Source organism: Anopheles bellator, chromosome 2 (genome assembly GCF_943735745.2).
Source record: "Anopheles bellator chromosome 2, idAnoBellAS_SP24_06.2, whole genome shotgun sequence".
In the NCBI taxonomy this organism is placed as follows: Eukaryota; Metazoa; Arthropoda; class Insecta; order Diptera; family Culicidae; genus Anopheles; species Anopheles bellator.
Window position 1 is genome coordinate 71389590 of NC_071286.1, and position 22285 is coordinate 71411874.

General features: G+C 49.5%; 1 protein-coding gene across 1 annotated transcript; it reads left to right on the forward strand.

The window, feature by feature from the left end:
* Nucleotides 1-2011: 2011 nt before the first annotated feature.
* LOC131210796 (uncharacterized) lies at nt 2012-22011 on the forward strand. The gene is made up of 7 exons (XM_058204089.1): nt 2012-2209; nt 15660-15868; nt 16741-16876; nt 16952-17085; nt 18249-18371; nt 19003-19228; nt 21722-22011. Exons 1-7 carry the CDS (start codon nt 2140-2142, stop codon nt 21928-21930), a joined length of 1107 nt encoding a protein of 368 aa, XP_058060072.1. The 5' UTR covers nt 2012-2139; the 3' UTR covers nt 21931-22011.
* Nucleotides 22012-22285: the final 274 nt, after the last annotated feature.

Here is a 22285-nt window from a genome sequence, read left to right on the forward strand (position 1 = left end):
GAGCTAGTTCGGAAACTAGCTGGCACTCGAAGGTGGCCCGATTTGCATGTGTGAGGTTATGCAAATGTGTTTCTGGTTCAGCGCCAGCGCCCGGTCGACTCGTCGTGCGTGTCGGTGGGCCGTCGAGCGCACCTTGCCGTCTTGGAAGATAGTGTATTATGTTTACTAGCGCCCCAGCGCAGAAAAGAGGGACAAAATTATGAAAGTTTCTTCGAGAAAGGTGTAAACAACAGTCAGCGACTGTGCGCCAGACATTCGTGTTTTTCTTCTCCTTTTGCTTCGCGCAGATTCATCTCGCAAACGTGCTACAAGCCGGGCCCGGGTTGCCGTGAGCCGCATCTTCCGAAGGAAGTTTATGGTGAAATATGAATATTTGTTTATACATGCACAACTTCCACTCCATGTTGATTGCTGCGGAACCGTATTGTGCACATCTTTTCGATTAGTTTTCGTCACCGGCGTGTCGGAAAAGCGGGTCTCGTTGAGTCAGTAAAGACCTTTCGGTATCGGGGACGCATTTGAATCGATTTATTGAAGAGCGAAGCATTTAAACTCTTAAAGTTGTGGAAGACTTTTACGAAATTATGTGCCTGTCGATCAGCAAGTGTTGTAGGTCTCGTGGACCGACTCTTACTGTTATTTCGCCGTGCTCTAACGCTTCTGCCGTGACGCTCTGAAAACTTAATGGCCGAACGGAGCCGCGCTGGAGTTTGCAATTTATTTGCCCACAGTGTCCGTTATTTTGTCTGTCAGCAGAAACGTTCCAGCGATGCATTGTTGCTGTTCGGTTCGGTGGCGGGCTGGGATAAGTTTTTTTAAAACGCTGACGATAAGTAATTTATTACTGTGCACAGTGCTCTCTAGTCTCAATGTGGGGCTCTGCATTGCTGAAACAGCAATCGAATAAATCGCCAATGTTGTCAGCTTTCGAGCGACGACAGCGATGAGGCTAAGGCCCCGCAGGTACACGGCTAGAGGCAGCAGTTAAGAAACTTTGGAAAGAAGAGTGCATCCTTTTATCGTTACGATTTGTTAGACACTGCAACAATTTTTAAGGGCTAATTTATTTTAATTTCATTGCAATGGGGGCTTTAATGATGCCAATAATTACTTAAGTATTAGAGGTAGGAAACCAGGTAAATATGAGGAAAAAATAGCCAAAGGAAAAAGTATGTTCCCAACTAATAATTGTTACATTCTCCGCGAGCGTATAATGGAGGCGCCTGGTGCCGCAAACATTTTTTCATCTATGGCCATGGCGATACTCTTGGCCTATTACAGAAAATTAATACATTCAAGAAAATGGCTAATCTGATTGTTCAAAACCTAAACGAACCTTCAGTAAGTGGTTTAGCAACATTCGAAGTAGACATTTAAATCTCTGACGCTCGCGGAGCTCGCGAGTGACTCGCGGAGCCTCGCAAAGGACCACGTGCCAACGGAACTCTCGTTATGTTTACAATGCCCGAGCCACGCGAACCATGTGCTCGGTCGGCATCCGTTCGTCCTTTTTCGTGGCACGATTATGTTCGCCCATTCGTCAGTCGGTAGTTCGGCTACGATCGGCCGAAGGACACTCGAGCGCGTCGCTGAGATGTAATCGCGTCGAGCCAAAGTCAGCAGTTGACAGTTAATGGCCGGATGATGAGCGTCGTTTCGAGCACGGTCGCCTTCGAAGTCTCAAGCTGTAATGTGGTAGAGCGGTTGTTCGGTTCCATCTACGGTTTGCTTTGAGTGCGCGTGAAACTAGGCCCGAGATAGTCATCGTCTGAAGGCGTGGTGCTTGTAGTAAAGTATTCAGAATACTCAAAATTCACTTTCGCTAATAGTTGCACAGTTTAGTCGCTAATCATTAAGTGAAGTTCCGGCGAACGATCATGTGAGGATCGCTTCCAAGTGTGTGCATAAAAAGCTTTCCTTAAAATAGCTGTAACGTGTTATCATACATTTCCCGAGTGTTTTCATGATGATTCCGCGTGTTCTTCGGATCAACTATGTTACCACATAGCACCGAAGCGTCACAATACCTTAACATAGGTTATTTGAAAGCATTGAAAGTACTTCACGAAAAGTAAAACACAATTCAACGGCAGCATCGCTGAACCGATCGGTGGTTTCTGATAGTATTTCTGGTAAAAGATGAAACTATTTTGCGGATGGATCATGGATATACGGCTGTTAGTTCTCCTGATGCTGATCGCAATGATCGGTAAGTATTACGGCAACACCAAGCCACTTGTGTTTAGTTTAAGGTATTTTGTCTAGCTAAATTTCTCCACAAGCCTAAAGAGAGTCAAACTGTTTGCGTTTCATTCGCCTTCAGTTTACCAACTTTATTACACTTTAATTCGATTACAAACGATTACAGGACGCCCAAAACCGATTAAATTTATGTCAAGACGACCCACCGGTGTCTGCCTCACCGGTGAAGATTGGCCGCCAAGATGCCCGGTGCATCTTCGGAACGAAACTCGAACGGTGTCTTCAATTACTTAACAGCAAATTTCCCAGCGGTTGGCCCCACACCATCGATCGAGGCGCTCCAGGATCGTGGTGTGCCTTCTGGTTCAGTGCACGATTGGCAATCCCGATATCGATGACGCTGCTCTGCCGTGAAAGTAATTTAATAACTTGCTTCCACGGCAAGCCACTCGCTGTCCCGAGCATCAGCGGGGAAGCCCGCCGGGCGGTTGATAACAATGATGATCTGCCAATCGGTTGCAAATCGGTGCGCAACGGAGGAGCGCTCTAGTAGCTTGCCCCCGGGATGGGGCAACCGGCAATAACGACAAAATGAAATAATCTTGATGAACTCGTTTCACCAACCGCAAGACACCGCTCGCGGACTATCGCCAGTGGATTATCCTCCTCACCATCTGCCACGAACGACCGACGTCGGCGAGGACGACGATGTTCTTCGTCCATTCTGTAGCCACGCTGGAGAGCACAGAGTGGCAGCAGCACAGAAGAGCAATGTCGGAGAACTCGGCGCTTCTTATCATAATCCGCCGGATCTACGACACGACAGAGCCGGAATGCTTGAGAAAAGCATTCCACCGTTCCCGGCCGGCGTCCGGCGAGCAACGGTGGGCAATTAAATCGGAAGCCTCGGTGGCCCTTGGGTGGAAAAGCTTGCCTTTCGGTTTAAGTTTCCGCCGGCATTGAGGGTGGATTGCAAATACGCTTACTCATCCGACGGCTCCGGGCACCGTGATGCATTCCTTCAATCCGACGTGGCGCTTGGCTCCTGTGCACCGTGCTCCGGGGAGTGTCTGAGTCATTCCTGTGTGTCGATTGGTGTGTGCACCATTCTCAGGCATTCTGGAGACTATTTTCGCTGAAGTCACGCTGTGGTCAGTAACGGCCAAGTCATCGGTGTGGTGTGGGAGCTGTGGTGCTTCACTCCGGAACAGATGTGGCCAATTCCTGTTCGACATTGCGTGGGGAAGTATGGCTCGAGACGATGACGTCGTCCGGTCTGCTCCCGATCCTTTCGCTCGATGCAATTCTTCAGTCTCCGTTCCAGCGTACTACTTTATCAAATGCGGATCCAACGGGCAGACGATGCCGGGCGCTTCTGGGAAGGGCTTGGAAAGAATGTTCTCCATTCGTTTCGCACGTGCCACATTTTGATACTCTGTCAGCTTCTCGCTATTTTTTCCCCGGCATAGCGCAGGATATTATCGGGGTGTGTAATGCTGGATCTCAGCTATCCAAGTAGCTGCTGCTTCGGTTCACGCCGGTGAAGCACTTGGCGAAGAAGCTATCAGTGCCTTTCTTTGTCGCGACCGTTTCTGGCCGTTCTATCTCTGTTCCATCGATTCGCCGAACCGATAGTGAAGTGGCAACCATCAGACGATGGTAGCCATGTTGGTTTGGTGACAGTTTTACACAGCAGAGATACCTGTTTGGGTGGATCGCGCGACGGTTGAACAAATTTATCCTTTACGTGGCGTCAGTTTCGGAAGAGGACCAATCCGAACCAATTCATTAGCTTGCCTGGTTAGTGCCTAGTGCCGAAGAAAACAGTTGGCTGTGGAAAGAGGTGAGTTTTTTCTCTCATTGTGCCATGGTGGCAGATGTCCTCGAACTTCCCAAGACTTCGTTGCTATAGTGATGGTTGCCCAAAGTTACTAGGATAACTAGGCAGCTGTCACATTGGCACAGTTCTGAGAGTCGTTTAAAATAGTGTTTCGTGTGGCCGAATTGAGTGAAGCTTTCAGAGGGTAAATTACACGAAAAAAAATCTGTACGGCGTTTACGGACTAGCCGTGGACGTTTAGAAATTTATCGAACGATAATACGAATGTTATATTTACACAATTGACAATGATGGTCACAGAACCGCTAATTTATCAGATTTCCAAAGTAAAGATGGGACCGATATGTTGTTGGCAGGACGTGGGCTATTGTAATGATTCACACATAACTCGCGTCCGAAATCATGGAAATCCCTTTCAACCAGAAGCTACCTTTTCGTTTTCCGAATGCACTCGACCATCTGCTGTGGAAACCACCCTCGTGGAGGTGATGTCGTCCCTCCAGTAGTCGGTAGCTATAAATATGCGTTGGTTGGATCGGCGGATCTTCGCTGGCGTTCAATCTGGTTCCGCGAATCGATCAGTTCGTTATGAATGTGAACAGGCAATGTGGGACCCGGTGTCAATCGAATGTAAAATTAATGATTCGCCTATTTTTGGCCTCATTTTCTGTTGAGTCGCCGCACGAATGGTTCGCTGATTCGCTGTACAGGCACAGCGGAGAATGATGCCAGAAGGTTCGGGAGGCTACCCCCGTTGAATCTTCCCCGACGAAGTCGTGGGCCTTTTCCAAACCGGATCCGGAAAGGTAGTGAAATGAAAACCGAAACTGGATTCGATTTCTGTGGAACGTAGAAAAATCTTGAAGTTATCATAGGGAGCGGGCCGATCGAAGCGATTTGAAACGTAGGCCGAACCCCGGGGGCGGAATAGATTGATTTTGAGGGCGGAATTGTTGAGGCCAAAAGTGTGTGCTCCTGCCAAAGAGCGAAGCAATAGGTTAAAAGACATTTCGCATAATTAAATGATTGAGTATGTTTATTAGCATCGAAGCTGACGAGGGTAGCAATCGAAGCGATTTGAGAGCGAAGTGCGAAGGAAATTACCAAAGGGCGGAACATGCTGGCCATGTTTGATTGATGGAGTGCTCTTGAGCCACGTAACAAAGAAAGGGGAGATTTGCTCCGAGTGGATAAGCGTTGTGGTTGCATGCCAGAGTTGGTTCTTCAAAGGTACTCTGCGCTGCGTCAATTTAGGCATTAGGAGATAGAACATAAGGTTAATTTCGGACGAATGATAAACCCTAAGCGTCTTCCCCATTTAATCATAATTATTTTAAAGTGTTGGAGAAAGCAAAACTGCCATTACAGTTTAAGTTGCTCCATTCAATCTATTGAGGATGAAAGAACAGTGGTTCTGTTCCCGCACAAAAGCTTTAATTAGTGTATCCGCCGGGCGGAACAATTGATCGCATCGTCGTAGTGAAATATTTGTACGGAGCACATTAGCACCGTGTAAACATAAATCTTTTCACCCCAATACGTGCGAAATTTACGCCAGCCAGCCAGCGGATGGGCCTCTTTGTGGGAGCTTTCGATCCGGTTGTAATCCATCGTTAGCCCACTTCACGGGCGAAATATATTAACTTCCCACGGCGATACCTTTATTCCGTGGGGCTGGCACCAGGAGCGCACGGATCGGAAATGGGTTGCATACCTTTCGGGTGGTAGCACAAAGAATCTCGATGCGTTTCACTGTTCGGCCGAGCCAGTTAGTCAGCAGGGCCCAAGTACCGGTATCAGCGTCAAAGGTAGTCGATCAAAGGTTCATTCGCGAATTCCACACCGACCGGGAGATCGTAAATAAATTTACACCCAGCAGGGGGCATCGTTTCCGCGGCGGTTTCCTATTGCTATTTCCGGTTCCATCGCTACGTACGTTGGTTCCGCGTTAGACCGGAATGTGACCGAGAAGGATGAGCCGTGAGCAACCGGCGCGGGACGGCCATATGTTTTCCTCGGCCGGATTCAGGGCCATGAATGCAACAGAAACTCAATTTATGTTGATTGAAGTGTTTACGAGTGTTGGCGCGGCATGCGAGTACGCGTGTGTGCGGCCTATTCTGGAGCAAAAGAAAAACGGACAGAAATTTGTTTGATTTAACGCCCGACCGTGCGGTGCCGCCCAGAAAGACATGTGAATGGGCTTCGCCCTTGATTGAAGCTGTAAATTAGTGCCAAAAGAAATTAATTTACTATTGATGAATAATTGAATTACGAGCAAAGTTGGGAGGAATAAAAAGGCAGCTCGTGGCCGATAGGGAAGTTCGATGTTTTATGTACCATGCTCCGTTCGTGTCGATCCATCGATCGCGGGCTTCACAGTTCTGTGAATTGCGTTTCGTTTTCCGACTTTCCGTCGAAGTGTCCTGTGAACGACATCCTGTTTATTTCCATCACCAGCGGTTATCATCTTGCGCACCACGTGACTTGCCAAGCGAAACCAGTTCTGCTATAAATTTTTCTAACCTACCATTTCCTGTCTGCATTCCAACAAAGTGCCTACTCCGCTAGAAACCCGACAGCTCCTGCTCTATTTAACACTCCGTGCTTGGGGGGACCATCCTGAACCAACGCGAAGGCGTTGGTTCCTTTCGGTCCGAAGACTCGAAAATCGGCATCCACCGACAGCCAAGGTCTGGCCGGGCTGGGGCGCACAAAAAACTGGAAGGAAGCGGCAGCCAAAGTGTTTATATTTCAATTTGAGCATTTCTGCCCAGAAGTTCTGTGCGCATTCCGGCGCATCCCGAACCGATTATGTTTGCATCCGAACATTTTTCACCGCGGCCCCACGGACACGGACCAGATGGTCAATGGATGGATGGGTGGGTGCAGCTGGCCACCGGCGGATGCAGCGAAGGAAGCGCAAAAACAACTCGAGCGAAATGAACACATTCCTTCTTTGGGGTTCTTGGGGCTACCAAGAAAGGCTTCCGGCGGCGAGCGCTTTCCCGAAGGAGTTTTGTTATTCGACCCAAGGTTTTGCCGCCGTCGCTGCTGCTGGTGCTGGTGCTGGTTATGCTTTCCGTTTTTCGCGATTTGCTTAAATTCAATTACACGGCCACCGAAACGTGCCCGAGGCGTTCCTTGGCGAGATGCATTTGATGGTGGTGCGAGCTGCCGGGTTTCTTATGGGGAGAAAGAAACTTGCCACAGTGGCCCAGGGGATCGGGGAAGTCGGCGGAACGCCAAAGAAGTCGGTTATCTGTAACAGAAAACGGGGTACGAGCGGCAATAGGAGGGCACAGTGGGGCGAATTTACATCGTGCGAAATGGGAAATAAAACTATAAAATGTTGTAGCCATTCAGGGAAAAGTTTATCTCTTTTAGATTATTCCTCTTGGTCGGTCCTAAGCTGCTTGGAGCCATCCTGTTTGCATGTTTTGGTATGTGTTGTTCAAACAGAAGAAAAGCTTTCTTTCAAAGATCCAAATTTAAACAACCGATAACGTTTAATCGATCACTCTGTTCACTTTATTCTTTTCGCATTCAAATGAATCGTACAATTTAACCCAATGTGCATCTCCGAGCATAGCTATTGAATTTCCACTTCCACGTAGGGCCACAGAAACGATGAACGGTCACCGAAACGAGTGACTCGAAAGAAGGCCGATAAATAACCGGCCGACGGGACTGGCGTTTCTGCCAAAAAGGGCACACAACCTGCGCCAAAGAAAGTGTTCCTTTTACAACGAGTGCTCCGGAGCATCGCAGGAATGCAACAAATCGAGGTCCGACACCTGATGCAGTGACCGAGAGAGAGAGAGAGACAGGGAGAGAAAGAAGGCCAACGAAAGAGGACGACTCTGGCAAAAAGGACGTCCAAAAAAAATCCTTGAAAACCCCCGACCGCCAGTGGTTCGAAAGGGCGGCATTTAAGCAATCCAGAGCGGCACGAGCGAAATCTAATTTAAATTAATTTAAATTCACTTCAGACCCATTTTTCGTGGCCCACAACACCGTGCACCGGGCCGCCCGCTGCTGCAGTCCGGTGCAAACTTGGAACTGTATTTAAGCGTGTTCCGAAACGACCCTCCACTCCAATAAGTGGACAGCGCAATGCAGTGATGGGGAAAATTTATCTCCTCACCATAAAACGCTACTGATTCGTCGTGGCCGACTTTTCGGAGCGTCCTTCATTTATTGCCCTCCGGTGGCAAGACCGACCGCTTAGACCGACCGGGAGGTAAACCATATGCTGGCGGTTGACGGAATGGTGGGATGTCGTTAAAGCGACGATGCTCGGGATGCCAGTGACAAACTTCAGAGAGTAGCTAATCCTTGTCTTGGAGCGACGGATTAACGAAGCACGTACTGATTGGTAACGGTGAATTGGGGGATTTAATGAAAAGCTACTTAAAGATAGAGGCAATTTGAATTGGACCATCTAACGCGCCTGCTGGAAAGTAATAGTTTGGAACTCTATAAGAGTCGATTTTAATGTTCGTTAGTTTAGTGGTCGTTAGATGAATTCTTCACACCACAACACACTGACTGCAGCTTTCAGTTCCATGAAACCATTGATTGAAAGCCGAATACATCTCCACGGTGGGCTCCATTTTTCATCGGAACGAACTGTTGAAGCAAATCAATAAGACAAATTGATGTTGTCGAAAACCGGGGGAAAAAACCGTTCGGTGTAACCGATGTGTAGCAGTAATTTACCTTCTTTCTTCCGCACACTGACGCTAATAATTTTCTACATTCAATTTATTCCGCCTCCGGCAGCAGCGGAAGAAATCGTGCCCACGAGAGCACGTGCAATGGGAACGAACGCAAAGGCAAAGGTGAATAAATATGCTAGCCAAGCGTTAAACCGTGGAATAATTGTAAAACGCGAGCGCACCCACCGTTTGCCATGCTGATTAATGTTCGATCGAAGGGAAAAGCAATTGCGGTCGGTCCACTTTTTTTGTTGCGCTTGCGTTTCGTGTTCGAAATACCGTTTTGCCGGTGGCCGACCCGTGGCTTGCGATCGGCACATAAATGAGCTTCCGGTGGAACCTCCTTTAAACTTCATTAAACTCCACACGGTCCGTCGCCAAAGGAACATCAAACCCCGCTCGGTCAACACTCGATGCACGCCACGCCGCGCGAGTTGCATATGCTTTCCGTAAGCCATTCTTCGCCGCCTGATGTATGCTTATCAATTTCTCATCTTAATAGACTTTTCAGGGAACTCTCGTTCGCACGGAGTTAGCATTCTGTTTCAGTTCGGCGCGTCAACAAAAAAAAACGCGTCCCGTTCTTCACCACGAGCACGAAATTCACTTTCGATCAACTTAAACCGACCACAGGACCGTACGTAACGGGCGACCATTTGGCAGCCGTTTCGTCTATTCCTCGGAGCTCAGGCAACCCGCCGGGGAGGGTGGTCGATATGCGCCGCACGTACACACGTTGTTGTGCCAAACTTTAGCCCTTGGTTGGTGGCCGCAAAAAACGGGCGGGGGGGAATGTTTTATGTTGTTGCAGCGTGCCACGGTGTGTTGTTTCCGTCCGCTGGGTGTCGTGCTTTATGTTATGTTTGGTGAATTGCCCGTGCCCGGGCTTAGCTTTTATCGTTACACTTCCGGAAGTGGCCTGGCCGGAACATGAATCGGGTGGAGATCGAATCGGTGCACCGCACGTTGCAACGACGGTAGCGGATGGCGTTATTGACATTTGGGAGGATTTGTTTTTATTCGCTGCAGCAAATGTTTGGTTGGCCGTAAGCTTCATTGTGTTACAATGCGAACTTCATTATATAGAAAACGGCTTCGATGGCAATAATCAGTGAGCAAGGATCGTAATTGCTTGACCGGCATCTTTGCACCGCATCGCAATTGAAGTTCACGACTTCACGAATTCATTGTAATGCCATTCGATCAATGTCGGTTTGCTTCTTCAGATGATCTACACTATTCTCTATTTGTTCTGCTTTATTTAAAAAAAAAATTTAAATGTATTTCATCACATGTATCGAGTAATAATTACTCACCGAAATAGGTTTCATTTGATTTTTTATTATTTAGCATACACATTTTTATGTCGCAGACTTGTTTGCACAAAGAACCCGCATTCATCCCATTAATCACCGATAGAGCAAACATCGGTGCACCATTTTCGATTGGTGACCGATTTTTTTTATTGACCATCCTGCAGAGGAAATGATTTGTTGAGCCAACAACGACGGCAAATCGTGGGGGCCACAGGGAACGGGAACATCAAACCGTAAACAGCTCATTTGGGTTCAGTAATAAATATTCATGGCCGCGTGTGTTTCGATCCATTAAAACAGGCGACAATCGATCCGCCCGTTAATCGGCCGTCCCCTATTAATGAACTCGTCCTCAGTCGACTCCGGTGCGCAGTTGTAAATTCGCAAAAATAAATCCTAAAAATGGGTACGGACGAGCGGGACACTAAAAAAGTGAGTGAGTTCGCTACGCGATTCACGAAGCCCGTCACGAACGAAAGCAAGGGCGCGGAACATAATCACGGTGACAAAACAAACATCGTTCTTTATGCATTGTGGTGGCCCCATTTTCGGTTCCCTTCGGTTCTCCGGGCAAGGATCGAAACGATGAGCGGTAAATATTTATCATCGGTAAGAAAAATTGGCAGCATGGGAAATGAATTTTCCGCCCTTTCCATGCCGTCAGTCGGGTTGGGTCGGGTTGCCCCAGAAGCTACTGCTCCCTCGGCACGCTCGGCTCGGCCTTGCAGGGGCCACTCGAGTGCAGTTGCTCGCGTGTGATGGAAAGTAATCATCGTTTTCCTTTCGTCGTAAGCCGTAAGAAAAACGAAAAGATGAGAAGCATCCTGGCGGAGAGTCATATTGATGGGTGTATCTTTTTTTTTGCCGGCAACAGTTGTTGATTCAATGAAGTGCTGCGAATCGTTGTTGTTGTTGACTTCGAAACGAAACCTTCGATTGACTCTCAGCACATGTTGCGCGGTGAATTAAGTTTGTTGTGTGAAACTTGCTTTTTCGCAAGATCATCGTTTAATTGAATGCGTCGCTTAAATGGGACCGCCTGGCCGGGCGCTCCCTTAAAAGCGTGTGGCCGTTATATCGAGATGGGGAAATTTTTTGTTCCAAAAGTATGCGCCCCTGTCTGGGGTCGGGAAATCCTTCCGTGATCCTGTTGAACGAGCCAGACGTATGCTCCCAAGTTTATGTTGCCCTCGGGAGCAGGACAGGTTGACATGATAAAGTTGGCCCGAAAGAGTAAAGACTCGCTTACCGGTGTGTGCTGGAACGCTCTTGATATGTTTGTTTATCTTGAGCGGAAAAAGAAACGAGACTCGGGCAATAATTGCATTAGCCTTGGCCATTACCCTTCACGGAGCCACCGACGGAGGGGCTTTGATCGTATGGGGCGCGTAGCCTAGACGCGTGTATGCCTTTGACTAGTAGAAACTTTACCTGCTGTTTACCCGACGGCCAGACGGAACTGAATCCGACAGCTTCGGATGAAGTTTCTCCCATTTTGTAGAGAACGGAAAAAACACAAAAAAAAAACTGTGGAGTTCCAGTTTTGGTGCCAGCCAAAGATATTACTAAACTTTCCGCCAAACATATTACATTAAATTGTTGACTCCCGAAACAACACACAAACCCGAGTTTATCAACTTTTTGATGAAGCTTTGTGCTGTGTGCCCTAATTATCGTTGGCATGCCAAAGCGGGGACCTCAAAAGCATGGCAGCTACCGTGTTCAAAGTGCTCCAGAGTGACCTTTGTGCAAGAGACGACTGATCCAGTGGATTGATATTTTGGGTAGGAACTTCGCCCTTCGGCGCCCGATTCGCATAACTCTATGCTGCAGTATCGATTGTTTGCAAGTCATCGACAGCAGGGCTTTCGAGAGAGAAAGTTCATTAGCCAGAAGTTTGGAGGCCCGGCGATCGGGTGGTCAAAAATGCCACTAGGAAAAGTTCCGGAACAGCTTTGAAGTAGATCCTCCGTTCGCCCGGGCCGGCTGAACGGATCTTTGAATTTTTCAATCATCCAACCACAAACATAGTTATGGTTACGGAAACGGTCCACAGGCCGGGGCCTTCCGTCCCGGAGTGTATACACCGAGCAAGAGCACATTAATCTAATTCATCCACAGTGCCTTTGAAGGCACACAGGGAGCGACGGTCAGGGATAATCTTTCATGTGGTTTCGAAAATTTCCCAGCCCATTCTCGGTGGGGTCTTCCCACCTGAGCTGTGTACGATTACGGGGGGGAAAACTTCCAGCATAGAAGCTGGCCCAACCACACTGCCGACCTCGAGCTCGGGAAAAAGGATGACCGCGCCGTGTGTGGGTACGTGCGTGCGTATGTGTGTAGTTTATCGAGGAACCATGAGGAACGATGAGTGCGCTCGAGCAACGATGAACGATAGCGAAATATGATTGATATCTTCGTTTTGTGGGTTTGCTAATGCCTGGCGTTATGCTCCGCTACACCGTCGGGTGGTCCGAAAGAGGGAAAACAAAATGCTCGGTAATCGATAAACTTAAAAACCATTTATCAACATTGACTGCTAATATCCTGTCAGTAACCGTAGCGAAATAACAAATTGAATTCAACTCGTGATCGTGAACCTTGCGAGCGCGCGCCCGCGGTCTACCCTTTCCGTCGCACCGAACCCCGGTGGCCAATGAAACGGAAACGAAACTTTGAAAGGTTCGAGCGTAAAACAAATGGCGCACTTCCTTCTCGGGCTCATGTTTTGCTTCATTTTTACTTCACTCGTAAATCAAGCCTTCAGCAGCCGACCGGAGTTAGTTTCCCGAGCCGAGCTCACGTGCTGTCGTGGCCAAAGTTTTGCCAAGTACCGGTTAAGCCACGAACCAGCGATTAACAATCGAAATGATGGCACTAATCCGGTCCGGGCCACTCCTTCTGGCGCCGGTGATTGAATATTAAAAGGGGGAAATAACTTGCCCTCTTTCGGACAACCATCCAGGGACAGAGTTTTAATCAATTCTCACTACCTAATCAGCGGGACTCCCAAGAAAAACATATTTCAATTGGAACCCATCCAGCGGCCGAGCGACGCGCTGGAGAGTGCCCAAAGTCCGCGAGGTCCGAGCACCAAATTACTCCAAAATGCCTATAAATCTTGGCGAAAAACACATAAATTTCTGGCGATAAACGGCGTGCCCCCGGGAGCGGAGCGGTCCTTGTCGAGGGCCTTAAGTCGATTCGATTCATTTGCTGATTTGCATGCTCCAGCAGCCGAAGGACGCGGCCCCTCGGCCGTACTCGGCGCAGCCGCTATCACTGAGTTCATCCATTAATTTATCTGCAGTGAGTGGCGTGAGTCTCGGAAAACTATAGAAGTCGCGCCATCGATACCGCCGCACGGGAAGTTCTCGGGTGTCAAGTTCTTTCGCAGGTCGCTTTTTCTGACGCTGGGTGTGAGTTTTCTTAGGGCGTAAGTAAAAGTTGGAAAGTCGTCCTCCGAAGGAGTGTGCGCCCGGTCGGCGGCAGAACTGGCGCGGTAAGTACACTCCGTCGGGTACTCCGGGTCGAGCTCCTTGACGGGGCTCCGTAAGGATAATGGCTTTTTAAGCTCATAGTTAAGGCTCGTGTTGTTTTTGTTCCACTCGGTCTCCTTCTCTCTCTCTCTCCCTCTCTCTCTTCGTTCTTCTCTTCTTCTAAGTTCTCGTTGACCCAAATCTCCGATACTTTTAACATGTTAACTTTCATCTCCGGTAAGCCGGCACCGGGGCCGGCGATGCTAAAAGGATGCTTCCGGGTGTGTTGAAGCAGCTTGCGCTGCGCAGCTACTCGACGGCACCCCGGCCGATGGAGGATAATGTTCCGTTAATGATCGAAAGTTTTGTGTGCCAAAAAACGGGAACCGGAAAATGGGCACCAGGACACCCGGCACAAATCGGGTGGCAAATCGAGCAGAACAGTTTACACTTTCGCGGTCGATACTCGTCGCCGACATGTTTCTTCCGGTGGTCACCACGGAATTGTCACCCCAGGAGGCCCAGGAGCAAATGTCGGGACCCATAAAGAGGGCCGCTTTATGGGGCTGCGCTGCTCGCTACATATTTTATCAATTTTTGGCCCACCGAACGGAACCGAACACTCGACAGTTGTTGGGCGGGATCCAAGTGAAAGGCCACGATGCTGAGGCAATCCGGAAGCGTGGCACTCGAGCAAGATTCACCAAGGCACCATTATCCGGGCGCCCCCTTTCCTGATGACGTTTCCTGAGTCCGTGGGGCGCGATTATTGTCATGTGCGCCCGGATTTATGCGCCAATCGCCCAGCACTCAACGGTGCAACATGTGGAGATCGCTCGTAATTGGCAGTGTCATTTTGGATTGGGTGCCTATCGGTGACGGGACGAAATTCGATCTGATGGTCCAGTGGGGCCCCTAATTGAGGCCGGCCGCATCCCGTGAAAGACAAACTTCTTGTTGTTCGTCGTTCGATTCGCGCAAACGCCGTTGCAAATGGCCGGTGCAGCCGGCTTCGGAGTTGATTTTAGTTTCAACGGCACAAAACCTGCTCCCTGCACTAAACGTGCCTTTTGCTTGATGGAACGCGTCCCAAGGATTGGTCCAACATCCGTCGGCTACATTGTAGGTTCTCGTGCGAAGCATTGCTTGTTTGTTTTCCTCCCGGTGCAGCTTATTGCCGCGGCGGGACGAGCGAGAAAAATGGCCTCTACAAACACAAGTGGCCAGTCGATTAAAAACAGACTTTCGCCATCGAATTGGCGTAACAGTAAAATTTAATTACTTTCCAACGGTGTGTAATTACACTTGAAACGAGGGGCTGGCAAAAACAGTCGCGCCGCGTTCTTTATGGGACCCCCCCACCTTTTTGGTAGTTGAAGAATTTAGGGGACCCGGGGAAAGACCGGGGCCGCCGTGAACACGATCCGGGAGCTAATGAGAACTTTGTTACATTGATTGCGAGCAAAGTTTTACTGTCGCCTTGTGTTTTTTGGTTCAGTTGCCGCTTAAAGGGCTCCAAAGTCCGGGTTGCAAGGCACTTTTGAATGTGGGCATTCCGGGTAGCTTTTCCGGAGCGTTCTGGTGGCCAGCTGGGTCGTGGTTCTAAAATCTGACCAAAAAATCAATGAAAAGTTGGAGTTTTACGTATGGAAGGTTTCAGGATCACCGTAATTGTGGTCAGCATTTGGCTGTGGAAGGCCAATTCCGGTAGAGTGCAATCGATGAAGTGTAAACAAGGTTCGGTAGTATAAATCTTGGTCATCCTTGGATTTTTGGAGCGTACAGAGGAGCCACAGTCAGGAAGGACTGCAGACCCTGTACTTGGTTTGATAAATAGGAGCGTAACTCGCCTCATCTAGGTAGTAATTAAATAGATAAACTGCAAGAAGAGTTCGGTTGATGGATTAATTGAGGACCTCAAGTAAATTGCCAAAGTCACGCCGTACAGATTCTGTGTTCCGGAAGCGGAGTCCATATATTCATAGTGTTCGTGTTGATGTAAAAAGGACGCCATCTGCCAATCGACGGAACAGTTGACTTCGATCGAACAGCCAGTCCCTGCCAGACCACTAACCCCGCTCCCGGTTGTGATCCGTTTCAGATCTCGTCATCACGCTGAAGGACGTGCGCGTGAGCGTTCCGGTTGCCATCCGGCGGGGCGATAATGCAAATTTGATCTGCCATTACGACATGGAGGGCGCCGAGCTGTACTCCGTCAAGTGGTACAAGGGCAAGCGGGAGTTTTTCCGCTACACGCCCAAGGAAATTCCCGCCCTCAAATCGTTCGCCGTCGCCGGCCTCACGGTGGAGGTAAGTGCTAGTGCCGAGGCGCGCGCTCAACCGGAACCGGAAGTTCCAGCCAGTGGTTCGTCGGAGTGGCAGCCGCCGTGGCTGGCTGGAATGCATGTGACGCTGGCTGGCTGCTGATGATGCCTGTGACTGCTGATGGCGGTCGTTTTCTTATCCGGCGAACGAGCCGCGCAAAGTTGCCATCCCCGAGCCACGTCACGCCATTTTGTAACGCTACGCGGATTATAATTATCATTTCTTTGTTGGGCCGCGTTGGTGCGCGCTCTGGCCTGCGATCTGACTGCGGTTCGGGTTTTAGGATGCACCGCACAGACCCGGGCATCCTGGCCGCTGATTAACGATGCAGAATCGACTGGCGAGGCCGAGTCGAGGCACTCGCGGTGCGGCAGACAATTAGTGGCCGCATCCGGAAATCGGGTTATACAGCGACCGCCACGACCCGGTTTTCGAAGACCGCAATCGCATTCGCAACTGGAGCGGGGTGCTAAATTTGTGATTCCATTTACGCCGCTCTCTGGTCTCATCTTTCGCGGCGTGATTGATGCTCTGTTCCTAATTAATGTCTCAGGCAGTGCGACAGGCGTTCTTGGCGCTCATTACACGCCACCGCCGCCAGGAGTCGTTCACTTATTCACTCGATCGGGGCCGCAAAAACGCCTTCGGCAGACTTACTCGGCGCGCGACTAGCGATGGAGTGCAATTGTTTGATGTTCCCATTTGCGGATGACTGCAATTAGGGCTTGGGGGGCCAACGATACCGTGGCGCTCTGCGCAGTCCATTTACATACCTGATGAATGGGGCCAGTAAATGTTATTTATCGACTGGCCGGCCTGCGGGGAGGTCCAATAAAGATTCAACTTTTCACTTACAGCGCCCTCTATCGAACGGAAGTCACCTCACGCTGGTCGGCGTGGAATCGGGCGCTTCCGGGAAGTACAGCTGCGAGGTGTCGGCCGACCTGCCCTCGTTCGACACGATGATCGTTTCCAGCGAGATGGAGGTCGTCGGTAAGTGTGGCCAGGGAGCACCCCTCATCCCCTCCTCCCCTTCTCACTTACGACGTGTTGTTCTTCTCTCCGCAGACACTCCCTCGACGAAGCCACTAATTACCGGCATCAAACCGTTCTACCGGATAGGTGATGTGGTGGCCGGCAACTGCACGTCCTACAACTCGAAGCCTGCCGCCAACCTGACCTGGCTGCTGGATGACAAAAAGGTACGGCGGCCTCAGGACTTCGGCTCGGTCCCCAGTGAAGGCTCCCATCCGGGCCGGGTCGTCTTACTTTTTGAGCCGTGCCTCGGAGAGTGACGTCCCGGCCGGTGGCTCCGGAGCCATTTCCGGCATGGGGATCGGAAATTCAATCAACATGGGAAATCGTTTCATGTATTTAATTAAAACTTTAATCCTTCGAAATATCACTCTGCGCTCGCCGACGTCGACAAATCCCTGTCATCACTGGCTCACTGTGTCTGGCGGACAGACTGGCAGAGAGCGAGGCGCATAGAAAATAAGTGAGAGAAAGAGCAACACGCTGTTGGTGTGTTGGAAGGCACCACTGAGGGGATTTCGAAGTTTCGACGGACCGGTTCGGTGCCGGTTCGGAGCCCGTCGTAGCAATAGTAATTCCGGCCAGCATTACGAATCCAAATCCCACCGTAAGCCAGCTACAGTTTGTTGCGGCCAGTTTGTATTTTATTTACACCATAAACTTGTCATTTCCTTCTTACATGTTGCGCTGGTGCCTTTGGGCTCTGATGAGTTCCGGTTGTCGGTGGGCGCGCAAACACACCACCCACAGGTAGGGGGACGGAGGCTGGTCTGTGTCCTGGAAGATGCTTTTCGCTCGACCAGACGGTCGGTCGGTCTGTTTGCTTCAACTGTCCGCTCCGGTTGGATAATCGTTGAGCCCGAGTGCCAGGCAGTTTCCGGGTGACCCGTTGGATGCCCTGGGCAGGAGCAAGAAAGTCACTGGCTGCCCGTTGGGACAAGGGACACAAGGCTCTGAGTTGAGTCGTTTCAAGGTATGGCTTTTAAGTAGCCCACGTTGTCGAGGGCTAGTTGAGAAAGGATTTTATGTTTAAGTATTTGACCAACCCCCGGACCAACCGGACACGCCCCGGGCCGTCCAAGCCGGTTCGTAATGGAATGTTCTGTCCTGGTCCGGGATTGTGGGACGGTTGCGAAAGCTGCAGCTGCCGGCTGGATGGAGCGCTAGATTTATCGTGTTCAATCATAAGTTTGATTGAAAGGATTGATTGATGTATTGCCATAATTTGTCCCCGGGAAACGTTTGGCCCCGCGCAAGATGTGATATTTCGATCGAGGATTACGCAGGGGAATACTGCTGAGAAATGCTGATGCATCGAAACCATTCCCAGGTGAATGCATCGTACACCGTGCAGTACCCGGTCTACAGGGACCCTCGCAGTGGCCTCGACACGTCGACGTTAGGAATATTTTATCACCTTTCGCACTACTTCATGGGCCGCAGCAAGCTTAAGGTGAGTACGCGGAGCGCTCAATGTTTGAGATGGTTCCCTCTTTCAAGTTAAAAATATCCCTCCGTCGGAAACGATGCTCCCAGCTCCCACCAAAACGATGTTAAGGAACTGTTTACCACTTTCCAAGTGCTGGCTTCACGCTTCCGGGGTGGGCCGGAACACTTGTTTGCCGGAAATAAACACTGAAGCGCTGTCGCCAGAGAGCAACAGCAAACGGAAGCCTAGTGGGTAGCGGATGGCAAGTTGTTGCCAGAGTTTGCGTTGATATTTTTACTTTCATCTCTCGCCGGAAACGCCGGTGATTGGCTTCGGAGTGCTGCTTCGAATTTTTGCTCTTTTAATATTTAAATGGTGGTGCACGCACTGGTGCTAGATAAATAGTCGTTCCGGCGAAAGCGGATCCTGCGCTCCATCCAAGTCCAGCGACAAGTTCCTGCCGTGAACACGGCCGACGACACAGTTTACATTGGCGCAGTCGATGAAGCGTTCAGCGTTGGTTTATTGGTGAAAAAGTTTCAACTCGTTAGTCTGTCGATTGGTTCCGACATAAAGTGAGCCCTGCTGGTTCCTTCGGGCCGCCGAGTCGTCTCCGCTCATTCTCATTCCCTTGCTCTGCTTCTTCGATCTGCAGTTCAGCTGCGTGGCGAAAATTCACGACGTGTACGAGCAGCGTGTCGATCGGTGGGCGGAAGATGAACGGCCAAAGTTGATGATGGCCTCGGCCGCTCCGGTCGGCCCGAATCCCGTCAACTACGTCCACACGAGCTACGACCAGTCGTCGGCGTCTTCCTATCACCATCACGACGGCAGTGACTTTGACAATCAGAACAGCGACGCCTACATGACGCACATACAAGGTAATTTCGGTTCGAATGAATTATTATTGAGCCTTTTAGTACTTGCTTTTAGTACTTTAATTTAATCCGGCAAATGAATAATTAAATTGGAAACTTTCGTACCCCGATTTCTACCACTTAAGCAAACCTTTTTTTTGTGGGTTTCACTTACTATATTTCATTTATGCTAATTTTATTAAAAACTTTATACATTCGCGTTAAACTCTAAAACTGCACCTTCATGATACTTTCACCGTCCAAGCATTTGAACTACGGGTTTACGAGGGTGACTGTTACCATCAGGTGGTGCCCTCGGTCAGCATAACAATTCGCAGTTTGTTTATCGTTCATCCTTGCCATCTAACATCCTGCCGATGCCGGACGTGCCACTGCACGGAAGCCAGGGGCCCACAACTCACCAACCCCACCATGTTTTAAGTCGGCATAAAAAGAAAATGTTATTACGTGGCTTGCGTAAACATCTTTCCCGGACCCGGAAACGGTGTCATGCCAACGAATGTTTTGTAGCTTCATTTTCGCTCCGAGCATCCGGATCTTTTAGCTCACTTGCGAAAACAAGTTGCATACGCAGCCGCAGGTGGATGCAGAAACCTCAGTTCATTGCTTGCGATTCATACTGTGCAGTGATGGGGCTCTTTTCTTTCCAGTGGTCCAACTGAGAGGGTTTTTGGGGTCATTATTATTCGTCATGCTTCGACACTTCTAGGTGCGGTTTCGGGTCAGTACGTAGTTTTCCATTGCCTGTGGCTTGGGCAGGTTAGTGATTTGGGGAATGACTTGTTGCTTCGAAAACTAATAATTTGCTACAAGAAAGGCAAACGTCACGTCAGACTGGCTGGCTTGTTCCCCAAGTGCCCAACGCATAAACTGTCAATGGCCACAATATTGCACGCTTATTATCGCTCAATCATGCCAGTATAATATTCCAATCACGATATTCAACTCCTGACATTGATAAGTGGAATTTTGATAACGAATGTAACATTTCTTTGAACCATAAAATATTGTGGCCTAGCGATTTCTTCGCTGTAGACGTGTGGTCGATCGGCGTAGCAATTATTGCATTATTTATCAAACCCCGGTCGGATCGATGAAAGGCGACACGTGATTTAAAATATCGATTCTCCCCCTTTCGATGGTGGAGTTGCGTGCTGTTGCATGAAGTTGTCTTTGTGATGCCACTCATCAATTACCGGCCACCTATCGAGGGGTTGACAAAATCCACTGAAAGCAATCGATATCGTCGGTCCACAGCCACAAGGTGAATTCCCGGGATGGAGAGAGTTCGGAGTTTGTTTTTATACGATGTTCATAAACGGTGCCATTCTTTCACGTCATGCCATCAGACCCCGTTGCAGCTGATGGCACCGGCAGGCCGGAAAATGTCCATCACTGGACCGGAGGCGCAAGAGGCCAACATTTGCGTATCCATTACTACGGAGACGGCGTCAGCAATCGACGGAAATGGGCCGCATCACGGGTCACCCGTCATCGCCTGTGATTCTCGGTTCGAAAGTTGGCCTTTCATGAGTCAGCCGACCGGCTTTTTCGACATGAAACGTTGGCATGTCAACTGGGCCGCCCCGCAAAAGCGAAGCGAAGGGCTGAACTTTTGTTACCGGCGAACTATCCTGTTGCCGTGCGGTGAACTTTTAGTGTAATGATTTTCATATTTGCCTATGCGCCCCCCCTTTGAAACACCATGTTGACAGCATATTGCAAACCGAATGTGAGGCTGCGGTACGCCGAATGATTAGAAAAGTGCGCCACAATATTCGCGAACCGCTGAAACGGGAACCACGGGCACTGAACGGGCTCGGTGGCGTTCACATCAGGGCGGTTAAAATTCCCAAAAGTCAAAAGTGATTTGAAACGAGATGTTGACCGGATGGTAGTAAAATAGCGACACAATTGGTATGCTGGAATTGGGGCCACGAAAATTCGGATGGTTCGGTAAGCGTTGCTTCGAATGGCACGATCTGAAAATGGTTCTGTCTTGTCATGTCAAAATTCGCACAATATTTTATGATGGCATTATGTTTGTTTTTGACGCTGTAACCTGCAAGTTGAATGCAGTTCTTTTGTTTTAAATATCTGTGTGATGTGGAATTTATTTCAATAGACCAGTTACAGTTAGTTTCCATTGGTCGGGTCAGTCCAACCAGAACGAGCAAACGGAAGCAGTCGCTGGACCCAGCTGAAACATGTTATACCCGGCGAGATGCTGAATATTTCTCCGGTGCTGAATTAACATTCCGAGAACTTAGAAAATTTAGTGGCTTATTGCGTTATTATTATCAACATTATTCTCCTACATTTTCGACAAGTATTCCACTAAATTGTAATGAAAATATTTATTTCGTACAGTACATTTGGCTCAATATACGATCCACTGATCATTGTTCCCGGTTCATAGCCTCTCTCGAGGCGCATCTCCCGCTTTGTTGCTCTCACTGATGCCTGTCCGTGCACTTCCCGAATTTCCCTCCACAGGAGACATGTCCTCTTCGGCATCCAGCCTGGGTCGGCGCACGGTACGGATCCCGGGTCGTTCAGCCTGCCGGCCGCTGGCGGTCGCCCTGCAAATAGTGTTTTCCGTGCTGTCGGCGGTTGCCTTCACGAGCTTCGTCTCCCGCAATGGCCAGTTAGTGGAGGCCCACCGTCGCCTACCATCGCCGTTCGACCTTTCGGTGGCCATCTGAATTGACGGTCCGACCGACGGAGACGACCGGGCCTTTGCCACCCTTTCCGTGCGGTTGACGAGAGGTTTCCGTTTTCTGCTTTCCCCGACATCCCTCGCGGCGACGTGCCCCGGGCGGGCAGCTTGCCCCAAATACTAACCCAACCGGAAGCTGCCGGAGCACTGTTTTTCGTTCCCCGGTCGTCTGTGACAAAAAAGAGCTTACGAAGCGAAAGCCAATGGAATGTCTGTCAGTCGGTCGGTGTCCTGGGGAGAGGAGATTGTTTTCGTCCAATGTAAATACGGTTCGCCAGTTGCACCGAATTGTCATTAAATAAAAAAATAGATGAAACGAAACGGAGCGGTAAGTGCGGGAG